Here is a 25281-nt window from a genome sequence, read left to right on the forward strand (position 1 = left end):
TAAAAAGATATAAACAGTTTGATTTTCCAGCTTGACCTTTTCAAACAGCAGCTTTAAAAGGTTGTTGCGACTCTTATAACAAAGATCCAGTCACTTTCAGATATTGTGCTAATGTGTGACTCACATGAAATCAAGAGCTCTGAGAAGTTTCCAGGAAACGACAAGATAGGGCTTCTTCATGCACTCTAGTATTAAGAGTTTTAGTGAGTGTTATTCTAGGCAGACAGATGAGATGTGGAGTGAAAAAGCAATGGGATACATACAAACAAAATCTAAACATAAAATCTCGTCAGAACCCAGGTCATTATTATGAAATGTTATTCATCCATGCTTCTTTTCTCAAGGGTTTATATTGCAGGTTATTTTCTATCTAATTCCACAACAGTATTTTCCCCGTATTAAATTGTCTGCTCACTCAGATTGAAGATGCAGCCAATCCCAAACACACTCTGCTCTATTAGGTCTTGATAACTGGCATTTTGATCAACAAAACAAAACAAATTCGAGACATTTCTGTTGTCAAAATCTGCTTTTCACAGCTGCTAATACGTCTGTACTACAGTACATACCCTTGTTCTGTTGTATTTTACCTTTAGGGTCAAGAAGAACATAGCTGGGCCCCTCTAACTGGAACTTACGCCCATCCTCTCCACCTGGATACCACGGACACTAACTTTTATAGCAATAAAGATGATCATGTAAATCTTGCTCAGACATCATTCCCTGATTACTGGAACGTCCTTCAAAACAGGGCAGCAGTTTCTCTGAAATGTCTCTATGAGGAAACTGTTCTGTCTAAACCACTGCATGAAAAAAGGCAGTTTAAAGATTGTAGTCTGCTTATAATTGCCTCAGGCAATAAAATTATAATTACGTGTCCTCTGGAGGGCCTTGAACTGCTGCATATTTAAAACAAAGGGGGGAATGAACCAAAAGTGAAGGAGGTGTTAATTACTAATAGAATATCTGTAGCAACTGTATTGAGGACCTCCTTCAGGAATTTAGTTGCAATAACATTAAGAAGACAGGAAAGAGAATTTATGTGAGAGGCGGCTTCTAATACGGCCTCAACCAAAATAGGTTGGTCTTGAGGGGAATTGTTGATTGGCAAGGAAAAGCTCTCATCCTGATGTTTGGCTCCTTTTCAGTAAAACGACTCCTGCATGTTCTTGTGGGAGGCTTTGTTGTGACTGCAGTATGGGATGACAACAACTTCTTACAGTGCCCTGGAGTTTGTTTCATTTCCTAGACACAACAGAGTCTTAATGTTTTACTCAACTGTTTCTGGTGCTGAGATGTTAGATTGTCTTTGAGCGTGACAGAAGTGATCCCTTGTGTCCTGCTTAAAGTTTTCAGCTTTTTAAGATTAAAAAACACATTATCATCTCATTTGTGTTGAAGAGTTGACCCTTTTAGGAGTACTACCAAAGAAAGCTGCTGAGAATTCACAGGAGCGTAATAGCAAGAATCAAGTTGTTGGTCAAAATGGCTCAAATGGATAAATGGAGGAAGATGACTCCCATGTTGGCATCTCGTGATACAGCTGCTTTGCTGTGGACTGAAACATCACAACAACAATTTGGTGCCATGACATTTTCCACGGTCATTGTGCCCAGAGGAGCAATTTCCTCTAGTGTTGCCACAAGACTGGCATTCTTAGTTTCTGATTAGGCCTGCTGGTGCAGAGAGGATGAATCCTAATAAACCTACAACTTTTCCCCTCATGTTTGAGAACATGACATTGGCACAAAATTTATGACACTATATGTTTCCCAGAGGATGAATCCTAAGTGCTAATTAGTCAAATTTAATATGCTAATACAATAATTTAAGAGTGTGAACATGAACCATTATACCGACTTAACATCAGCATGTTGGGACTGTCATCTCAGTTATTCTTAAATGAGTTGGGAAACTGACTGCAAAAGGCCAACTATATATATATTTTTTTACAATGCTTTATTAACAATGCTTTGTTAACGAAGCATTTTAATGCTTCGTTAATCATTTAGTTCATGAGTTGCTCAGAAGGTTCTTGGCCCCTGTGTGAAATCCTGAAATGTAAGCCCACATGCAAATGTAATATATTGAACGTTAAAATAAACGCACACATGTAAAAGAAAAACATATATTGAACTGTATATTGAACTGTACATGTAAAATAAATGCACACATGTAAAAAATTAAACATAGGACCAGAAATCAGAAATGAACAATTCCACATAATGTACATGTAGCCTACATGTCCAGCCCATGCAAATATGTAGGCCTATGTTTATGAAGGCATATGTTGCTGTTAATGTCCACATGTTATGTTGCAAAAAAAAAAAGATCAAAAAGCCATAAACTATTGTATGGGTTACACAGTTGAGACCAGTCTCCCAGAGTCAAAATTCATGTGGAAATGTGGAGTGTATAAGCAGTATTTTTTTTTTGTTAGCTGTTTAATAAACCAGCAAATATAATTTAAATATATTTATTTTAATACATTGTTATTACAATTGCTGTTATAAAGCACATATGATTACATAATATAGGCTACATCTTACATGAAAAAAGATGTTTTTTTTTTGTATATAATCCAGATGTATGACAAGAATGTAAGTGACATTGGGTATATGGCAACATTCTTCATAAATTTACATCTCTGCATTCGAACAGACCTTGTGCCTGTCCTTGTTAGCATTGGCATTCAAGCTCAAAGCACAATAGGCCTACAGTCTTGTTTTAACAGGCTGTACACATTACATTTGATTTAAAATATCCTAAATTAATGTATGAGCTAGGTAGCAAACTGAATGTATACTTTTTTGCATGCATATGACTAACACTGTGTGGAGTAATATTGGTCTAACAGCACTATTGTTCAAAACCGATAGGCTATTATTTTTCAGGGACATTATGTAAATTAAACAATAACAGTACAACGTGGGATAGTCTGAATATTGTTGTTTGTGTATGCATGTCTGCAGTCTTTATTTATCATCAGCCTTCTGGTCAGAGGCTGTGTTTTACTTAGACTGAGATGGGACTCTGCAACAACTCTTCTGCACTGTATCCACAGAAAAGGGGAAGTATTTCAGCATGTTACATCATCCTGGAGAAAGTATGGTCCAAATTTAAAAATGAATTCCCGGTTGGTTTGTGCAGAGAATAACTCGCCATCAATCTTGCACGGGAGGTAATGTCCTGTTCCTCTCTCTGCTTTATGGCAGGCAGCACCAAATCAGACAGCACCCCACTACTATGAAAACATTCACGTTGATAGGCAGTTAAAACTGTCTGTCAACCGTGTGCGTGGCGTCGCTGACGCTCTCCTCTGATTGGTCAGCGTTTCACTCTCCATTTTTCCTATTGGTCGATTTTATGACTTGCTCCGCGACAGAGCAGGAAGAGATGTTAACTGGCCGTCTGCCAGGTAAATATTCAACAGAGGATGCTAGCTATGCCCATGTCTGACACGACAAAGGGACAGCAACTCCTGAATAACCGGAGTAAAGATGAAACCACCCACTTTATCGAGGACATTAAGGTATTTAACCGTCATTAAGAGACTTGTTATCACTGTTTGCATTTTGGGAAGTTACAGGGTGCGGCCTGCTGTCATTAGCTTGCTGGCTAACACAGTGCTAACGTTGTGATATTTAGCGGCTAGCTCAGTTTCTGCACTTACCACCAGCTAAAAACGTCGTTAACCAAGAAGCTGTCTGGTTGTACTGGACGGGTCAACAGCCTCGTTGTGTCGACACTAAGACGCATGGAATGAAAACACTTTTGGCAACAGTTCGTCGTTGTTACCTTTGTTGAGGTTAATGCCCAGGGAATAACTCAGGACCTAGGATTAGCTAGGTGTGTTGTTGGTAGTTTCAGGTGTAGCCCTGGACTCCAGATCTTATCTGAAGTCAAGTGAATTATTAATTTACTAATCTATATGAGTAGTCATGTTGAACTTAACGTATAGGCTCATCTCAAGGTGCCGTGTCGATGGTAGCTTTATTAGCCCAACATGTAAACAAAGCCAGAGAGAGTCAAGTAGCCACGGTCATTACTGCTCCCTGGCTTGTCATCCTTGTCGTTTTGTTTAACGTCAAGTCACACATACAGTACAGTATCACCCAAACGGCACAGAAAGCTGAGAGTTATGTGTATGACATGATGTTCATACTGGTGCTCCGTGAATCACCTCTGTAACTAACTAGTATCCATCTCCAGCAAGCGATTGAGAAATGGTCTGAGAGCTCAGTTTGAGGAAGTGTTTTCATTTGGCTGATTAGGTCAGAATCCTCCGGTTTTGTAATCCGTGCCCACAGATCTGTACACGGTTTCTAAAACCACTGAGCAGGGGCAGGTACCAATAAACCGGGCAGATGTGGGCTATGTGCTACAGAGAACCATTGATCAGCCCAACAACAATACAGCCACACAAACCGTCTTTGTGATCATATGCTTGTGCAGTGTGTTTGCCAGACTCTAAGAAAAACGGATCATGTTCATAGTGTTAAGTCTAAAGTAAGTGGGCGTGTTGTGTTTATGATATGTTTGTGACTACCTGTTGTCTCTGTAACTATAATAACATAGGTTACTCAGGAGTGATGTCAACAGAATCTGTTTGGATGCTCACACAAAACAGTTTGGGTCCAGCTGTGGTTGCTAACTATGGATAGGTTAAATATGTAAACCAAAAGTGAAAATTCTTTGGTAATTGTTATGCGTCACTGACAGCAGAAACCTTCCTAACATGGCAGCATAATCTGCCTCATAGGAATATCACTGACTGGATCACAGTTTGGTGATGTGTAAACAGAATTGGGTTAATATCTGGCCGGTAGCTGGTGTGGTGTTAAATCCCCTGTGAGATGCGGATCTTCTCTCAAATGACTGAATGCAAACAGGTCCAGTGTAAAATAAAGTGCCTTTCACACAGAGAAACTTGGAGACTATGTTTTCCGTAACTGGGTTTGGTTATATCCCAGTGGTTTTACTGGTGACGTCATTTAAGGTGGATTAGATGAGGATTTATGTGTTGTGTGTGTTTTAATTCAAGCTCTTGACTCCTAAGCATGGGCTTCATGCACGGCATACACTTGTAGCCACAAACACACACACGTGTGCAGCACTTTTCTACTAACCCCCTGTCACACACAAACAGGATGAAATAATCCATCCTGCAGAAGCAAAGTTCACGCCACTGAATGCTGCCAGTGTCCTCATGACAAGCAAAGCAGGTCCACATATTGCTAATAATGATGATCATGTGTTATGCATAGCAAACACTGTTGTATAAGTTCTCAGCTATCATGAAGGATGGACAATACAGGAACCAAACAGAGCAATTTAGTTGTTTTAAATCTTATTCGTTCTTTCATTGATATCTTCCAAACTCTGGACAGCAAAATGGATATTAACTGGTATTATGTGATCTTAAAAAGTTCTATTTGATCTTTACTTTTCAGAACTCACCAGATACCCATGATTTTCTATGTCTTGCAATTCCACCTGCCACCATTTTCATTTAGGACTTAAATTGTGTTATCTGCTTCTACCTGGAGATCCATTGCAGAGGTTCATTAAAATTTCAAGTACAGCGACTTGTAAAGCTTTTCCTCTTTGTCTTTCTTTGCTGTGCTCCACTTGTTCGTGTTTTTCTCGCCTTACTTTTGTTCCTGTGCCAGAGCAGCGTTCTGACATCTGTCTGCTTTTAGTTTTAGACGTCAGACTAAATAGCCATGGATAGCAGGAACAATGATAGCACCTTCCCCAGCTTTGTGGATCTGGATGACTTTCTCACCAAGCACAACTCCAACTTCATCTGGCTCCTTGTTGGTAAGTGTTCTCTGCATCCTCACTGTGAGGAAATTGTAATTGTAGGAAACTGGCACATTCAAAGTGCAAACCTGTCACTGCTGATAGAAGATATGCCAGTGCATCTTTTGGTCGAAACTCATACGGACAGTTTACTGCTCTTTATTGATACCTCATTTATTAAACAGAGGATTGAAACGTATTACATACAAATGACTGTTTGGAAGCATAAGAATAACACAAGAGATTATTCCACTACTATTTATAATAAGTTATTTTGAAAATACATATTTGAAAATAAGTGACTTTATGTTAAAATGAAGTGTTTATTGCATTTAGCTGTATCGACAAAACTGCAATACTCCCACATGTGCTTAAGATCTCATCTCATGAAAGATTTAAATTTAATCTTGTTGTCACACTGGCAGCGGCTGCATCTTCTCTTCATTGTGATTTAATTCACTTTAAGTATGACAAAAGATAGTTTCCAGTTACCACTCAGTTCAGGTGCAGCTCTCAGTAGGCCAATGATATTACATGGTGCACAGATGCTGTTTTCTTTGTAGCACTGCAGCATCTTAACCCAGGAAAAAAAAACTCTTTCAGGGAAAAGGAACAAATATATCAAACATAACCTCAAGTGAGCCAGTCAAACCCAGCTGTCTGCACAAGCAGTTTCTGGATTAATTCCACCTGGATGGCTATATTGCTTAAACAACAATATTTTTAGATATATTTTTTTCTGTATGAATAGGTTCTGTCATATCAGAAAAAAACAAGCATCTGGCACAATGTATTAAAGGACCAATCACAATGACAGACAGTCTTTTGACCTAAATACATGATATTGTCATTCACATATATGATTAAAGAGTTTGAGGCAAAATCACTGTCGGAGAAGTTTCGGCCTGTTGTACTGTTCTACACACAAACATTACTAATGTAAACAAGCATTTCCAAGCATATTCTGCTGTACTACCGGTATTTATCATATTAACAAACCCACAGGATCAATCTGAAAGTGATATCATGATTTCTATATAAAGCTGAGCTTTAAATCTCTATCTGTTACTGACTGAGACCGTTTTGTGTTTCTTTTTTTTCCCTCTCCCCTCCCTGTCAGCCACCATTCTGTCCTGTGGATGGATCATCTATTTAACTTATTACAACTCCCGCAACATCGGCCTCATCCTCACCCTCATCATCAACAGACTCTACAAGGATGGCTACATTCACATCGGTGCGTTCCGTCATGAGCTGTGATGAATAGGCAGGAGGAACGCTGCCAAAGCTTTCAGTTCAAGGCGTTAACTCGGGCTGCTGAATATTTCATGATGAGCCAGGTTCTCTCTGTGATTATCTCCACAGAGCATGAACTACAGACTGCTACCAACACCAGACTGAATTTCTCTAGAAAAAATGGCACAGGAATTAATTTTTAAATTCAGTGTAACTTAAGACTTAAGTTATTTGTTAGAAAATGATGCTGTTTCCCCCTAAAACACCAGCCTCTTCACTGAAGAGTAGATGGTGTCAGTTGCATCTGAAATACACCCTTAATTACAGCTCTGTAATTAATCAAAGAGGAAGCCAGAGCATGTCTTAGTCATGCCTAATGAATTGGCAAATTCTTATATTTACTTAGCATCACAACAGTGTGTGTGGATATGATATTGCAGCCCGCCGACTGTGAGTAAATAGGAAGTGCAAGAATGATTACCAAGGCAGCATTAACATTTTATGAGGAGTGCATGGCTTAGTTAATACCTCTGTTTGCATTGTAATGGCGCCAGTGTCTGGAAGTAAACAAACCTACATAACGAGCAGAACGTCACATACAACTCGTTCCTGCTCAGCAGGTTTAAACATGCTCTAAGGTGTGTCTTCTCTTGTCCAGGCCAGGACAAAAATTGCTGCCTAGGAATAGTACGTATGTAGGAAACAAGCTTCCTGATGATACGGTGCATATCCTGTCTTCTGTCAGATGGCAGAAAAGTCAAATATTCCACAACAACAGGAGGAAGTATCAGCTGGGTTTTAGCTGTTTTTAGTCCAATGCACTAAGGTGCTGACATTTCTTTGGCGTGAAATGATTAAAACAGACAGAGACGTTAGGAGCCAAAGAGGATTAATGATAAAAAAAAATGATGATGATCAGTTTTCAGCTCATCTTTCTTGCTTGTCTGTGACCTACTTGTACAATTAGATGCTAATTGAGATTTTTTTTCTTCTCAACAATAAGAGAGAGACACGGTGATTAAAGATCTCAGTAACACAGAGACTTTATTTTTTTATCAGGGCTTACACAACCATCTAATTAGCTCCTTTGTTTAACATTTTAATTAGCTCCTTTATTAACTTGAATTCAAACCTTTGTGATCAAACAGGTTTAGATTTACTTTTGGAAACTGTGATTGTGTTATAATTATGTTAAATTATGTTAAATTCTTCCAGTCAGTATGATGACTAATATCATAACTAATATAAATGTTAGAGAAAATATTATCCTGATTCTGTGTGTGTGTGTGACCCGTCCTCCACAGGCTCCTTCTCCTTCTCTGTGCTGTCGGGGAAAGTCATGTTCAGAGACGTCTATTACATCAACCAGGACATGTCCATCAGGTGACCTCTCCTCTGTTCCTCTAGCTTTAGGCCCTAACCAGCCGCCGCTGAACGATCCGTATCAAAAGAGCCGCCCTAATGATTTTCTATGTACGACACCCACACTGGCAGCGGCTGTGTGTGCCAGTGCGTATTGACGTGCTGCCCTGCGACACACTCAATGCCACTGTTACAGTTCCAGCCCTGGTATAAAACAAAAACATTGTTTTCCAGAGAAAAAGGCTGTCTTATGTTTCCTGGCTGCCATAGCACTTCGTCTTCTCTCTCCTCACCTCTATTATTGTCTCTTGTGTATTTATAATGGATGAGGGGAGAACACTTGAAGAGATAGAGAAATATAATGAGCTATTTGACTTATAATCATAGGGTTAGACAATTGCAAAAAAAAAAAAAAAAAATATATATATATATATATATATATATGTATATATATGTGTTGCTTGGCAAGCCACAGGCGTGGAGAATGATTCTCATGCTTAGAAAGCAAAGTTAATTAAACGCATGGTTTTAAATGAATGCATACATCCTGCTTTGTGTGTGGTTCTCATCTTGGCAGCAGCACTTTACGTGTAGCTGCTGTAGCTGTGGCTGTGTTTGCAGCTTGGCAACCTTATAGCCTGCAGCCTACTGATTTACGATTTCTTTTTGCTCTAACAGGATACAGGATGGCTTTCTCATATTTCGCTGGTGGAAAATGTATAACCCAAAACAGAAACAACACGGTGAGTCGACGGTGACTGTCCTCGGGACAACAACATAAAGAAAATCTAAAGAAAGCTTGTTTTTTAGAGTCAATGTAGTTAATTGTGCAGTTGTTCACCGCTCAACTCCACTGTGGAGTTCATGCGGTATAAACTTTAATTATCTGTGGATCAATCAGCAGATTATTCCACAGGTTCCTGCAGAAAATAGTGTCAATTAGAGCTCTAGCAATTTAGATAATTAGTGGTTTTGGGCATTTTTCCAGACACACAACTCAAACTGCTTTTCTCACATGGCTGAGATACTAACAGGAATTACGGAGTTTTATTGTTCAGCTCAGGCAAAATAATAATAATAATAATAATAATAATAATGGATTACATTTATGTAGCGCTTTTTTTTCTAGTTACCCGATACCCAAAATAAGAACATGACAATGTGGGTTTTTGAGATACTGATGCATTTCTCACGACAAACGGATCAATTAGTTAATGAGACAGTTTAGTAGAGAACGTAACTGTCATATTCTGACATTAATTCTTAGTCATGGCCTCAGTGTTAATAGATAGATAGATTTTATTATGTTCTGTTCAGTTTTCTAGATAAATGGATTTTAAAACAAAAGAATACAGACGGATGAAAGATTTGTGACCTTTGAGATGTCTGTCTTGTCCTCTGTCATCAGACCCCAAGGCAGAGACCAGGCTTTACGTGACAGTTAACGGCTTCGAGTTTCACGTCTACAACCGAACCGACCTCTACGCCCGCCTGCAGGAGACCTTCGGACTGGAACCCACGCTCTTGACACCCAAAAAAGACGAGGAACGTGGGCGAGAGGACAGAAACAAGACCCTGGACAGGTACGATCGAGGCGTCGGCGAGCAGATTTTCACATCATGTACTTGTAGACCTGCTCCAAGCCTTGACTTTGGCTTTGATTTGATGCTGGAAATGTCGCACTGCTAAACTGCTGTGAGGCTGACCGTCTGCTCCTCCTTGTGTAGTGTGAATATCAAAGCAGAGAGTCCAGACCCTGCATCATCCTGGCGCTCCCTCATCCCTGTCATTAAAGTTAACATCAGCACTGTGAGTACCACAACTTCACAGGATCTGGCTGTAGAAATCATGTTCAGAAAAAGAAGTGATGATGAATCACAAAAACCTCGAGGCTTTGTTCTTTAACCGCCTGTGTGTTTACTCTCTGTAGGGTCGCTTGGCGTTTGGGAACCACTACCTCCCACAAACTCTGTGTGTGAACTTCGAGGACGCCTTCCTGACTTACGCCACCAAGCCTCCATCCAGCCACCTGGACCAGTACATGCACATCGTCAAAGGGTCACTGGAAAACGTGCGAGTCATGCTGGTTCCCAGTCCTCGCTACTTGGGCATGCAGAACGATGAGTAAGTCCAAATAACCTACTTTTTGATTTATTGGAGACACTTTATAAAAATCACCTGTTGTCAAGGACTTGTAGTTGAAGAGGTTTTGCTCTTAAATTTCAAACGTGAAATCCATACAAAAGGAGTGAAAGAGAAAATTGAGTATTTATTTATTCAAAGCAACATCCAACCATCATCATTTTTCTACTTGTCGTTCCTAAAGCCATTTTCTCCAAAGCGTTTTTTTGAGATAAAGTTCTTGCCTGAAGAATATTAACTTGAAACTATCCTCTGCCTGTGGTTTTTTTAAGCATGCCATAATAACGGTAGAAGCAAAGATCATTATACAGTTTCAAATGGATAGTTCTGTGCACTCATCTCGTTACAAAATGTAATGTATGGTATGAATCTTAAACACAGCCAGGAGTGTGGCGAGAGCCACACTATAAAAACAGAAAATACACTTTTTGTCGCTCATTATTTACGAATTAATTCTAAATAAATCGTGTAAATCTTTTTCGCTTTTTTGCCTTGAGTACTTTTTACAGCATTTAATGTACAACTGCTTTTACTTTCCTGAGTGCAGGAGCTGCAGCAGATCTTAAAGATTAAAGCTGCTGGAAATAGAAGAAAGATTTGGATGTACTCGCTTGAATCTCTCTTGTATACCAGAAATGTTGGCTGAATGTTTCACCTGGCAGCTTTAACAGAGCTGTGTAATAAGCTTAAATGCCATACACCATTATCTCCACTTAAACTGAATGAGACCACTTTGAAAGTAAAATTGCATCAAAGTTAAAGAGTCACTCAAAAAAAAAAAACTTGGCATAGAAGAACCTTCTGCAGGACTTGATGCTTTATTGCAATGACAGCGAGATGGAGCAAAAATATGTAAGACAAAAGCCAGTGCTTTAATGAAAGTCAAATTAATTGTCCTCGTGCCAGAATAAAGCTTTAGGATGGACTGAATATATAATTGTGTAAAGCTTTGGGACCTCTGATGTATCTGCTGAGCTGCTGTGTGTGACCATTGATTTTCTTTGAACACGGACTCTGTGGACTTGTTTTCCAGACCTCCAAGGCTGATGGGCGAAGGTTTCGTGGTAATGCAGTCCAATGATGTTGACATCTACTACTACCAAGATGAACCAGGTATTTACAAACACACAGTTTAAAATGTGAACCAGGAAAAGCACCAAAAAAAAAAAAAGAAATGTCTTCTCTTTAAAGTAATTCTTACAGTTATTTCAGATTTGGACATACTGTGTGTTTTTTATTTATTTTTAACTGTGCTTCATTACTAGCAGAAAAAACACAAGTGTGTGTGTGTGTTTGCAGGTCTGGTCCCTGTGGAACAGGAGGCTGGGGAGGAAGCAGAGACGTGCAGTGAGGGTGATAAGCTCCAGGATTTGCCTCCATGTTGGGGACTGGATATTGTCTGTGGCAAGGGAACTGACTTTAACTATGGGCCTTGGGCAGATCGGCAGAGGTGTGTAACACACACACACACACACACACACACACACACACACACACACACACACACACACACACACACACAAACACACAACACTGATACATTTTTTTGGCATTCTCAGCTTTATAAAAAGTATTCTCTGACATTAAAGCATGTGTGTAAATTTGACTAAGCTGAGCCGATTCTCTGAGCTGTTGAAGGACTAATCTTTGCCATGACACCGGCCAATTTAGCCGCAAGGATAAAATGACAGAAATCTGTATTTTAGCAACATATGCAGATAGGGTTTAAATACACGAGATGAGCGAGGTTTAAGATTCTGTGGTTAAAAATGTATGGCTTAAACTTTTAAAGCCTTTGATGTGGGATTTACAAACATGGTTTTGCTTCGACATGAACACACTGTAAATGTTCTCAGGGACTGTCTATGGAAGTTCTTCATCCCGGCTGACTACCAGGCCATGAAAGTCACAGAGGTCGCTCAGCCTGGAAAACCCAGACAGATCCAGGCCTTCGAGCTCCGCATGAACATCATCGCTGACGCAACCATCGATTTGCTTTTCACCAAAAACAGGGTGACTCTTACTTTTGAGCTCACGCTTTCTTCTCTCCCCTGCCACCCCCTTTGATCTTCTATCCTCTCTCTGCTGCTCCTCTTGTCCTTGTCTCTATGCGTCACCATGTTTAAGATATTGATATTGGTTCATGTTTTATACTTTTCAAATTTCCATCCTGCAGCAGTGCAGGGATTTCCACAGAGCTAAGTATGTGGAGCGAATACTAAATAATGACGTGCATGTTGAATATAAACATAAAACGACTCGAATCGGGGAAGACTGTCATTTTATCACCTCGTTTGAACCTATTTTTGTTCAGATTAGATGCCTTCCTTTGATTCGTGAGGCAGTAAGGCTCCCTCTCTAATCATCTGACAGCATGTATGACCCACACCTCCCTGCTCCGTCTTCATCTCTGTTACTAGGAAACCAATGCCATCCATGTGAATGTAGGTGCAGGCTCTTACTTGGAAGTCAACATCCCCATGACTGTCGGAGAGAACGGTGAGTGTGTGTGTGTTTCTGAGAGCAAGAGACCATCTGACTGAAATGTCAGTTCTCAGATCAGTTTGCCACAGCAGATGACCCACAGCCTGAAGGACACATTTTATTCATAAAGAAGCAGCACACATCAGCTTCCTCAGTCTATAATAAATACAACACTTGTATACTGATAAATGTCTAGATGTTGTCTCAAAACTTGGTAGGCTGTCCAAAAAGTGGGGCACAATGAGAATTTAAGATTTTTCCAGACTAATGGGGATCTAATTTTTTTCTTTTCTTTTAACATTCAAGTGAATAGAACTGTGGTCTCAGACTTTAGGAAGCCCCTGTATTTACTGAAATGTCTTGAAATGTAACATCATTTTCTTTACATAAACTATTTTTTGATAAAAGAAAGTTAGTCAAATTTTGCCGTTTCTTGTTTCTCACGCTATAAATCAAAAATTTCATATTGTTCAGGCTTGTGTCCATGATTACTTGAGACCACACTTGTCTTTGCACTTTCATTATATTTGTGGGGTTATGTGAGTTTAAATTCAATAGACAACTTTCCTCCACAATATCCCACCAAAGATCAAGTAAAACCATCAATAACCATCATTCATTTTAAAACTCAAGGATAACACCCACAGTCAGACCACTGTGACATTATGTGTTATAATTTATCAGACTTGAGCAGATCATATTCTGTCAGTCATCAGTCAGTGCTGTCCTCTGTCCTCAGAAATGTGGTTAACTTAACTAGCTTTTGAAATGTTGCTGGTAAATGACATTATTTGCAGGAACTTAGCCGTATCTCTGGGTTTTGAGAATTGATGGCCCGTTCTTCTGTCTGCTGCCCTCAGGCTACTCTCCCACCATTAAAGGTCAGCTGCTTCACGTGGACACCACCAGCAGCATGCAGTACAGGACGCTTCTGGAGGCTGAGATGTTAGCTGTAAGTGGCAGGCAATTAACCACACGGTCGCTGCCTTATAATGCAAGGGACAATTTAGTAAATGCCATGTTCTGTGCAAAGCAGTCGCTCTGCTAGCAGTGAAACCGTGTCCTGCCTCTGCTTTTATTTCAGTTCCACGTGATAGCCAGTTACCCACGGGTGTGGAACATGCCTCAGTCGTGGCAGTGTGAGATTGAGGTGTACAAGGCCACCTACCACTTCATCTACGCCCAGAAAAACTTCTTCACCGGTGAGTCCTCCAGCAAACACAAGTTACAGTACTGTACATCATCTGTGCAATGATCCAAACATTATGAGCAATTTAATAGTTAAATGTGTAAAACTGATTTTCTTCTCATTTCATCATCACTGGTCTTTCTCTGGCTCCAGATTTGATCCAGGACTGGGCGAGTGACAGCGCCCCAGACATCTACTCCTTTGTGCCCTATTCCTGGAAATTCAAGGTCCTCTTTCACCAGTTTGAGATGATCTGGGCGGCAAATCAGCACAACTGGATCGACTGTTCCACCAAGCAGCAGGAGAATGGTGAGAGAGATGAACGTCTTAACTGTTCACTTGAAAGAAAAAAAAACTTTCTTTATAGGACAATTCTGGGCAAAATCAACCTGTGGCTGTAGTTCACAACTTTCATGAGATTTTGTATTATAGCTCCGTTTTGTGGGATGTAAACAGCCTATACAGTGTAAGATCAGTCTGCTCCCATTATACGCTGCTGTGGCGATGCAGGGACAGACGGAACTACTGCAGAACAGGAAGAATCTTCAGATTCATTCTTTTAGACCTAAAATATTAGGAAACTATAGTCCCCGGTTGAATTTGCCCGGAATTGTCCTTTAACAAAAGAAGAGAAGTCGGATGCTTAAGTCCTAAAAACCACAAATCCGCAGCTCTTATAACTTAAATGCTGTATGAGTAACACTTTATAATAACACTATTAAGCATTAGTTTAGCATTAATAAATACTGAATTATTCATTTATAATGCATGAATACTCATTAGTATGTAGTTTATAAATACTAAGTTAGTGCTCATCAATGATGAGTAAAACATTTTTAACTGTTTATAAACTACATACTAATGAGTATTCATGTGTTATAAATGATGAATTCAGTATTTAATGCTTAATAATGTGTACTTATTATAAAGTGTTATTGCTGAATGTTAAAATATTTCTGTGATGATGAAGAATTGATGATGAAAAAAGAAAAAACCTTTAGTCTTTATTTCCTCAACAAGAAAATGCCACAGAATCCTACGTGTCTCACTCTCAACTAAGGATTCTGTCACTTGGACATTTTTTAAATACCTCATCTGAAGTAGAGGACACAGTTGTTTAGCTAAAATATATTTGGTGAAGGTCAAGTTTCATTTAAGATGTCAGCTTCACTTTGCTAGTATGAAAAACGTTTACAGCTTTGCGGTGCAGCATGGATGTGGTTAGAGTTAGCATTTAGTTACGCATTATCACTTTTAAAGGGACAACGAGGAGTTTTGGAAAAGCGAAGCATTTTCACACTACATTTATGAGCCTCTGCGCGCACCGTAAAATTCTTTGACCGGCGCAAGACAGACTCATGTTTTCATTCATCAATAATTAAAGTCAGAGGTTCAAAGAGGTTCACATTCCGTCATAGTTCCGACCATAAACGGCGATTCAGCTGCGTTATTCTCATGACTCGCCACGAAGGAAACGCTGGTCGGCTCGACCAGCATTTCCGCCACCACTAATAATAACAAAATAACGATAGAGACAGAACGATATATTTATCGAAAATGGGCCCATTAACAAGTGTGGGTAGCGTAGATTCATCCACATTAACGTGAGACTTTTTTATAACCGAATAGAAACTCCTCGTTGTCCCTTTAAGAAAAAAATCTAAATCCAGCCATGAAGGGAAACATAATGCCTTTTTAACCCTGGAAGCTCAGGCTCATGACAGGACACTGACTTATCTGCCTTGATATATAGTACAGTGGATACTCCACTTAAGCCCAGGGCAGTGCAGACTAATCAGTTGCCTTATTGATCTTTTATAGTGTACCTGGCAGCGTGCGGAGAGACGCTCAATATAGACTTCACTTTGCCTTTCAATGAGTTTGTTCCAACCACCTGCCATACCCGCTTCAGCTTGAAGGTGAGTCATACCCTCAGTGACCATGATTTATACCAAAACTAAACATCCATATTTTACTTTAAAGGGGAACTATGCAAGGTGTTTACCTTATTAAACAACTTTAAAGTCATTTTGACGGTTAAATAACTTGTTATGGGGAGAATGGAGGCTCTCTGTGCTGTGAGTTTTTAAGACAGTGAAAATATGCACTCCTGCTCCTGGACTTGCACAGTTCCCTTAGGTAAGTTTAGTTTAATTTGCACTGTTTTTCCTGTTTCCTAGAAAATATATCTACAGACGCCTGCGCCTACTCTATATTTTCTTATGGGTTAGGAGCTGTCTTTTTAAAGCCTGTGTGCCCTGCAGGTGTGAACAAACTTTGACACTGACTGTGAATATCTGTGGGTGCAATAATAAGCGTATGTGCTCTGTCCCCCTCAGGCGGAGGACACAGACATGCGACTGTCCCTGCCAGAGTGCCACCCGAGCCGCTATCCACTCCTCACGCTGGCCAAAGACTACCAGAACGTCAAGCTGCCCCCAGACATGTTCATGCCAGGGGAGAGTCAAAGCGCTCCCCCTCCCAAACCCAGCAAATCTTGCTGGAGGAACATCACCCACGCAGAGTGAGTTAAATCCTTTTGCAGATTATTTTTTTTCTTCTAGCTGTGGGCAAAAAAAAAAGCGAACATGTTAGCAAAAGAGCAGGGTGACTCACCGTTGTAACGCCGACTCGCCTCGCTGCTCAGGTAGAAGGGAGAGGTTGCCAAGGTGGTAGCGAGTAATTTCAAGTAAGTGCTTCGGCTGGTTCAGTGGTTGCTGACTGCTGATTTTAAGTGAAAGGTAAGAGCAGGTTTAATAGGTCTGCTTGGACAGTTTTCAATGTAGTTTGCTCAATTATGTATGTATGTATTATGTAATAATTCCTCAGACGAGAGGTATAAAGTCACATCAGTAACAAATAACTCCTGTTCCATTTAGTCCCTCAATTATATATAAAACCATCTTAGTCTGCATCCCTGATTGGAGAATCCATATTAAAACACTGTAAGCGCCTCCATGAAAAGGTCAGTGTAAGTTCAAAGAGATGCTGATGGAGCAGGCATTGTGCGCTCTGAACATGATAACGCAACACTGCGATCATTTATTATGTATAGCCCATAGCCAGACTATACTGATGTAACCCTGCAAGAGACTCCCACTCACCCCCCTCCCCACCCCCCCGGGAGGTTACGATCAAATTCTGTCTGGATGGGTGCCCTCTGTGGCGCAGAGATATCGAGCACAGCACATTTACTGCGTCTTGCCCGTACTGTATGTCCTCGAGCTGAACGCTTCATAAAGCGAACGATGAACTGGAAAATCCGCTCGAAACGACGATAGATTTGGCATCACCACTGTATATTTCTCTTCCTTTTATATCAGGGCCGGCTGGGTGGATTGCTGGAGTGTACCCAACTTCTTGCTCATCATTGACTACACCTGGCATCCCATCTATCCCCAGAAGGCTGATGAGCAACTCAAACAGTCACGTAAGCTCGCTGATTTAGGATCAGTTATTTGCTGCTCTATTTATTAACTATAAGACCACCGTCTGTGGGAAAAAAAAAAAAAAAGAAGAATCTCTCTAAAATCTCCCCTCAGCCACTTTATCAATGTCGCACATGATCTAATCCAACGTGTTTGCTTTACTGCCTAGTGTCTGAGATGGAGGAATCCATGCTGTCAGCTCTGCGGCCCCCAGAACACACGTCCGTTCCCCACAATGCCCCGCCACGCTACGCCACATCTTCCTCAACCGCTCACAACAGGGTGCCCGCGGACCCCTCTGAGCTGCCCCCTGACAGACTTCACGTGGAGATGGAAATGTCTCCAAATTCTCAAATCATCCTCTACGGGCCTTTGCTCCGAGCGCTCATTTCCATCAAGGTGAATCCTCCATCTATTCTTGAATTATTTACGGTAGCAACAATCTTGTAACCTTAATTCATTTTTAACTTCTCTGATAAGTTGTCATTTCTCTGGTGATTTGCACTCAGTGCGATCAGCGGTCCACCTTAATAAAAGATACACTCGGTTTAAATTCTGGTTTTACAACCCGCAGTCAGCACCAGGAGAGAACTGGTGTATAAAAGGTTAAGTTTCCAATCCACCAAACAGCCTTCAGACCTCCCTTTGCTGCTGTGCCCCCCCAGGAAAACTATTTCGGGGAGGATGACATGTACACGGACTTCGAGGAGGCCGTGTCCAGCCCTGTGTTGTCCACTTCCACCTCTTCGGGCCTCGGCTGGTCTCCTCTGGGCATGGAGGACAGCGAGCAGAAGGAAGCCTCAGACCTCCATCCCTTGGACCTCCGCCCCTGGGACATCACTGTGCTCATCAACCTTTACAAAGTCCATGGCCGACTGCCCATGGTAAGACTAATGACTCCCAGTGGTCCAGTTTGGCTTAAGAAAAGAAATGTGGACGATAAAAGAGCGAGCAGGAGAGATCAGTGTAGCAAGTAGGGTTCTATAAAAGATAATGAAATAATTCCACTGCTGCAGCAGTAATAAAACTTATGGCATGTAATGACTCTAGACTTTTATTTTATGAAGTTGATGCATATAAATAGAAAGAGGATTACCAAGCTGCTATATGTTATTTATAAAAATGAACATATAAAGGAGAAATAAACATATAGATCCACATTTAAACCCACTGTACAGGTATGTATCGAAAAAAAAAAGATTTAATCCTGCAAGTCATGCTATTAAGTTGACGTGTGTTTATGTTTATGAAAACAACTTGATGCCTGACTCCATCTGTTTGCACACTTTCTTGGGCGCCTCCAGCACTGCAGCAGCGAGGGTCCCGAAGGTCCATCCGGATTCTTGGAGCGGCTGTGTTTTGAAATGAAAAAAGGTTACAAGGAGACGATGCTTCAGCTGCTCCTGTCTCCCGTCCACATCTTTGTCAGTGACAACTACCAGGTATGAAACACGACTGCGTAGCCGCCTGACACTGTTTGTTTCAGCTCCGTGTACTGTGCAGACGTTGTTTTATTTTTGCAGTTTATCCAAATGAAAGAGCATAGTGTGAAGTTACATGACAGCGGCACAGAAATGCACAAAATGACAATGATGCCTCTATTTTTCTGATAAAAGCAAACAGCTGTGTGGGTTTATGTATTAGTAGAGTACACAATTGTCACACAAACAAGTATCCTTTTAGCTGGTAGCTGAAAGGGTGACTCAGTCCTTGGAAAACTCCCTGAATAAAGCTGCAATAAGTGTTGCATAATGTGAAACATACTTGCACCAGCCACATGTTTGCATAAGCAGCTGCATATTGTATAATCTTGCAGAATGTCTAAGCTGTAGCCACGAGTCGGATCCTATTTGCTGCTCAGAGTGAATAACTTTCCCTAATCCCCAGTGGCCCTCATCCCTCTCCTTTGGTGGCATTACAAGTTCTTCTCAGGCACGTGTAGGGTTATTAAGGAGAAAAATCACATATTTTACTTCAGCTAAAGACTGCTTTTCTCACCAGAAAATCACCCCGAGTTTTTTTTTTTTCATCCCTCTGTTGTGTGATCTGCACCTCAGGGTAACAATTAAATGCAAAAATAAGTCAATCTGCTTCTTTACCCACAGCGTCCCACATCAGACGGGGTCTTGAGGGACGGCCACCTGAGCCTGTCCGGCCTGCAGATGAGGGCCCATGCTATGTTCTCTGCACAGGGTCTTCCTCTGGGCACCGACACGCTGGAGTACGCCTGGCTCATTGACATGCAGGCCGGGGGGCTGACCGGCAGGGTCACTGTTCCACAGGTGTGGTATAAGGGTCACCTGTTTATGTGTGCAGTCTTATGTTATGGTTATGATATGGACAGTGTTGGGCATGCTACTTTTAAAAAGTAATTAGCTATAGTTACTAGTTACTTTCCCCAAAGAATAACTGAATCACTACATTATAGAAGTAACTAATTGCCAGGAAGAGTAACTGTTGTGTTACTTTTTTTTTTAAAATTCTCAAATATGTCAAATTACTTGGACTTGCTCCCATTACCTCCTAACCATAACCCTGACCTCCTGTTTATCTGGAACCATACACTGACACACTGACTTTGTGCTGCACTCTATTCCCAATTTTTTATTCAGGAAGTGTATTTTTTGATGTTTTGAAGTGCTAATGCGTCTGTGTGTTGTGATCATCAGGTGGCCAGTATGATAGAGTGGGGTGAAACCTTCATTTTCCATGTGATGTCCCGAGAGTTCCAACTAGAACAACCCAAGCCCTCCGTCATCTGCCAGCACGGCGTGGACCGTCGCATCTGTGATGCCAAGGTACAAGCAGACAGTATGCCATGAACTGCTACGCAAGGCGTGAGCCTGACACGTTCTCACCTCCGCTGCTGTAACTGTCCGGCTTTGTTTTGAACTAGTGAGCAGCTGTGTGTGTCTGAACCCTGACCTTAGCTACTAAATTAGCTCATTAGGTCTAGAAGCTTTTTAACAGATGTTGGTTGGAGCTGTCCAATGTGAGAGGAAATGTGCAAATGACATCGGATAATAAAGGGAGAACTCTGTGAAGCATTCTCTAATGATGCATGAGTCAGAATAAAAAAGACTTTTACACAGTTGGAGAAATGGAACAACAGCCTCTATCACAAAACTATTGATCTACTCACTGCAGCCAAACATAGCATGCCTACACAACACTGTGATGTATTGGATATAGCTGAGACAACATACATCTTTCTCACAAAATGTCTTGTTTTGTATATGCAAATGCAAACAAGGATATTTTTAAAACCTCTGCCTGAGAGCCCTCATTAATTTCTGACAACCGAGTATCTCTCGCTAGAGGCTATGATGCAGTATGTAAAGCTCAGTCAGACTGAACTGGAGATGGCTTCCTCGAAGTTTGGTGCTAAATGGTGGTTGTCTTTCAGCTGAGCTGCCTGCCAGGTCACTGCCGCACGTCAGAGGAGCTGAAGTACACCATGACCCGGCTGGCCATGGACGGAGTCGACCTTTTCATTGTGGAACATGGCTGTGCTGCCAGTGTCAAGGTAAATAGCACTTGACTTGTTTTTCCAAGTCAAGATGACTTGTGCCTGTTTGAAAAGATGTGGTCGATTTTCGGTGTATTTCCAGGTCCTTATATTATTTCTGACTTTTTTTAATACTTTATTGCAAAGCTCCTTTCATTGCCTTCACATGCACAATCAATCTTTCTAATCTTTTTGCATCTTTGTGCAATTTTTTCAAGTTAAACTCACAAAGTAAACAACAAAAATGAATGAAAGCAGACAAACAACCAAGGAGAACTGAGGCACTACCCAAATTAGGGTCTCTAAGACAGAAAGAAAAAGAAATATAATGTAACAAAATAAATAAAAGTTTTTACTTCTATTTTGAGTTATGAGTTTTGAGTATAATCGATCAGTTCATGTTCTGATGTGTCTCTGTCCCTTTCAAGACGGGAATTGTCCGCGTGGCCAACTGCAACCTGCACAACCAGGCAGTGGGCGAGGGCATCAGTGCCGTGGTGCAGGACGTAAACATCCGGCAGTACATCGAACAGCAGCAGCACAGCGAGGCCACCAGGCTGCAGCCGGCCGGACAGGGTCAGGGTCTGGGTCAACCGCTAGGTCTCGGCCAGCCCCCTCTGCTGCGCCGCTCCGTCTGGCTGGAGGCGGGTTCGCTCAACTTGAACCTCATCACAGCGGACATCGCCTTGGCCGCCGACCACCCAGCCAAATGTGAAGTCCAGAGGCATTTTCTGGAACTACACGACGCTCAGACCAAAAGGTGGAAAGCACATGCTGTCATCTGTTGTTTGCTTTTTCCAAAGCACTTCTCACATTGTGTGATCGTCTTTTCAACATTGTGTTAGTCTTTGTTTAGAGCACCGGACGCTATTGTTCTCCTTTTTTTTTTTTTATTACACTTTTTTTTAATATAATTTGCTCAGAGGTTACAGCGCTCTTTCATTTAATCAAAGGGCCTGTGGTATTGATAAAAACACAATTTACATCACTACTGAAAATCCTTTTCAAAGTGATGACACACAGTAATTTTCTGTCTAACACCTCCGTACAATGAGTCACCATTAGTCATGTTTCAGCTCATACAGTAAAGTAGGTTTATCTGAACAGAAACCATGTTGAATCTTTAACTGTCATACACACCGGTCCAGCTCATAGTATGTGATAATTAGTCAGGAGCTTGGCCACCCTCTGTGATAATATATTTAACATAATTTAGAATCTCATAAAAAGTCTGCAGGAACCCATTATCAGTACAGATGTTCTTTTCTATCTTGTAGTTGGACATGACATTTATTCTTAATGTAGCTAATTGATCTGGGTGTGTGTTATTAGAGAGGAAAGCAAAGAAGGAGATAATGACTGAATATACACATTACTGTAGATAGACGGATAGATCCAGTACTTGGAGATAAAATGGTGCAAGTGCTGGAGTGATCGATGGCGGCACCACGACCACAAATCCTAACATTCTGTCTTTCTTTTTTCCTCTCATCTCCTCAGACTCTGGTTCCTGTGGCCAGAGGAGGCTGGCATCCGGAACAAGCGCAGCAGGAATCGCTGCGGTTGCCTCGGAGGCTGCAGGTTCTTTGGAGGCACAAACATGGGTTTGGACTTCTTCAAGCTGGAGGAGCTGACGCCATCCTCCTCCTCGGCTTTCTCCTCTTCTGGCTCCGAGTCGGACATGTGTTACGGCCAGTCCCTGCTACAGCCCGGGGAGTGGATCATTACAAAGGAGACACCCAAACTGGATGGTATGGATTTGTTGTGATTTATTCGACATTGTTTGATATCGTGTAGAAGAGCAGTTCCCCTTCAGGAGTTGCCGAAGGGTTTTCTTGTAGGAACATTAAATATTGTTACATCTACGATGTTTTCATTTGCTACTGAAACAAGAACTTTCTTGATCCTTTTTTTATTCTTGTGCTGTGAAATGTATCCAGATGCAAGACATGATGACATATTGTAAATAAAACACCAAGATGATGCCATGAAATTTATTTAAAGGGTGTGCTCTTCATTATTTACTCAGGGAGAGTTGTCGGATTGAAAACAGACACACACTCGCCGTGCCTGCCTCCTGAGCTGCCTGAGCGACGGGCTCAGCAGCACCTCAGTCTCCAGGTGCCCCAGCGATCCCACAGCTCCGCCTCCTCATCTGAGGAGAACAGTTCGTCCAGCGCCGCGCTGCCCCTCCTGGCCGGAGAGAGGGACACCCCATCACCAAGTACAGAGGAGCGCATGTTCCCAATGAATGGCAAAAGCCCAGCTGAGTGAGTAACAGAGCCTGTCTTTTCATTACGAGGTTCAAGTGGCCCAAATCCAATTTTTTTCCTCTCAAGTGGCACAGATCAGATCTGTAACATGAACCTATAAACAGGAAAAAAACGCATGGAATCGGATATTGTCAGATCGGATTCAGGCACCAGTCATATGTGGAAATAAATCTTTCAGATATGTTTATTGGGAAACCAATCAATTAACAGTCGACAGTTATGTTTCCTTTTTTTGTTTTTTACAGAATTTAAGAAAAAATAATAACAATTACATCCTCTAACTCCATCCCTGACAACAATGACAAATGACAAAAATGAATAGCAAGTAAACAAACGGAAACCAAAAAGGACCATATGTGGAAAGAAATCAGATACAAACCAGATATCCACCAATGTGTCTGCAGTCTAAACAGACTGATTGGATCTTCCCTTTGAGTTTTACGGCATCAATAATGCGTCGATAGCGCATATTGATGACAGTGTGTGTTGTTTACCTGAGGCTGGGCCAGCTGACTGACTTCCTCATCCGCTTTGTTGGCCAACCGCATCTGCTCATGTGGGTCGTTTTGTGCAAGGGAGGCAGGTGTTAAATGCAGATATCAGATATAGGTCACTTCAATAGAACATGTAAACAGACGGATGAAAAAATAAGATATAGGCAACAAAACGGAATTGGGCATCAATGTCTGTAGTAAAGACAGCCAGAAAGACACACTGGTTTTTATGGGAATCACTTAATTGCATTAAACCAGGATTTCCACCCTGGGCCTATTTAATAAGTCATTATAATAACTGATTGTAATTCATTTTTTCTGGTTGCTTTGCAGCACCCTAGGGGACGTCCCAGAGGTCTCTCCGGTCTCACCCAACAGCTCCCAGGACCGCTCCTCTGTGCGCTCGCCCCTTTGTTCTCCTCTCAAGCGCCAGTCCTCTGTGCACTCCGGTCGCCTGGGCAGCACCAAGAGCCTGTCGGCCGCCGTCTTCACCGACAAGCCTCCCCCCGTGCTGGCGGGAGGTGTCCAGTTCAGCAGCGAGGTTTCCCGCAGCGACGAGAACGTCCTGGATTCGCCACGCCAGCGCAGAAGCTACGGCTCCTTCCCCTTCACGCCCTCGGCGGACTCCAACACCTTCCATCAGTACCGCTCGGCCGACTCGAGCATGTCGGTGGCCGACAGCGAGGCCTACTTCTCCGCCGCCGAGGACTTTGAGCCAATTAGCAGCGCCGACGAGGGTCCGGGGACGTACCCGGGCCGCAAGAAGAAGAGGAGGCAGCAGATGCAGCAGCCGCAGCAGCCTCCGTATCACATGGAGAACTACAGGTCAGCTGAGGGGATAATGTCATGTAGAAAATGGGATGTGAAATATTCTGCTAAAGGAGCTTCAGTCGAGCTCAAAGAAGTTAAAGTTTCCAAAAAACTGAGAGGAGAATGTTTGTAGGGCCAGATCAAGGTTAAGTAAGGGATTAAGGTGACGATAGATTCCAGACAGCTCACAGTAACATCAAAGAGTCTCTTATTTCTCATATGAAGGGCAGATGAATTAATGACCTGTCTTGCAAGTTCTACCTCTGCCAGATTGCTTTAAGTGTTGCCCCTTATGAATTATGTGAAAGGATCATTCTCCGGGGATTTTTTCCTTTATGATTTACATTTAAAGATTGTGATGAGTGCAATCCTCCTGCACTCACCACTACCCCTCCCACTTAGTCCATATGTAGTGATATTTTCATATCGTCATTCCAATCTGCTGCAGTGTCCATTATGTTTATTTTAATTTTTTAAAAGCTATCAGGTTTCTATAGTATTTTCCTCTACCAACCATAATTTTACTTTAAACAAAACAAGATTTGAATAG

The 25281-nt window shown here is 41.6% G+C and overlaps 1 protein-coding gene across 21 annotated transcripts in view; it reads left to right on the forward strand.

Moving 5' to 3' along the window:
• The first annotated feature begins 3383 nt into the window (after window positions 1-3383).
• The window catches only part of bltp1 (bridge-like lipid transfer protein family member 1), a 74395-nt gene continuing 52497 nt past the window's right edge, over window positions 3384-25281 (forward strand). For all 21 annotated transcript variants that reach the window (XM_085767274.1, XM_085767281.1, XM_085767284.1 and 18 more), the window contains exons 1-28: window positions 3384-3532; window positions 5703-5823; window positions 6926-7042; window positions 8346-8424; window positions 9082-9146; window positions 9812-9986; window positions 10131-10212; window positions 10334-10527; window positions 11579-11658; window positions 11845-11995; window positions 12402-12558; window positions 12966-13044; window positions 13890-13981; window positions 14114-14231; window positions 14372-14527; window positions 16040-16137; window positions 16558-16742; window positions 17542-17648; window positions 17816-18045; window positions 18312-18530; window positions 18951-19088; window positions 19752-19928; window positions 20316-20444; window positions 21053-21172; window positions 21583-21914; window positions 22655-22905; window positions 23184-23424; window positions 24255-24746. In XM_085767274.1, the coding sequence (XP_085623400.1) occupies window positions 5727-5823; window positions 6926-7042; window positions 8346-8424; window positions 9082-9146; window positions 9812-9986; window positions 10131-10212; window positions 10334-10527; window positions 11579-11658; window positions 11845-11995; window positions 12402-12558; window positions 12966-13044; window positions 13890-13981; window positions 14114-14231; window positions 14372-14527; window positions 16040-16137; window positions 16558-16742; window positions 17542-17648; window positions 17816-18045; window positions 18312-18530; window positions 18951-19088; window positions 19752-19928; window positions 20316-20444; window positions 21053-21172; window positions 21583-21914; window positions 22655-22905; window positions 23184-23424; window positions 24255-24746 (4361 nt within the window). In that variant the 5' untranslated portion in view covers window positions 3384-3532; window positions 5703-5726. The remainder of the gene's footprint in view (window positions 3533-5702; window positions 5824-6925; window positions 7043-8345; window positions 8425-9081; window positions 9147-9811; window positions 9987-10130; window positions 10213-10333; window positions 10528-11578; window positions 11659-11844; window positions 11996-12401; window positions 12559-12965; window positions 13045-13889; window positions 13982-14113; window positions 14232-14371; window positions 14528-16039; window positions 16138-16557; window positions 16743-17541; window positions 17649-17815; window positions 18046-18311; window positions 18531-18950; window positions 19089-19751; window positions 19929-20315; window positions 20445-21052; window positions 21173-21582; window positions 21915-22654; window positions 22906-23183; window positions 23425-24254; window positions 24747-25281) is intronic.

The sequence above is a fragment of the Trachurus japonicus genome, chromosome 22 (assembly GCF_045865225.1).
Source record: "Trachurus japonicus isolate A0001 chromosome 22, Traja_1.0".
Taxonomy (NCBI): Eukaryota; Metazoa; Chordata; class Actinopteri; order Carangiformes; family Carangidae; genus Trachurus; species Trachurus japonicus.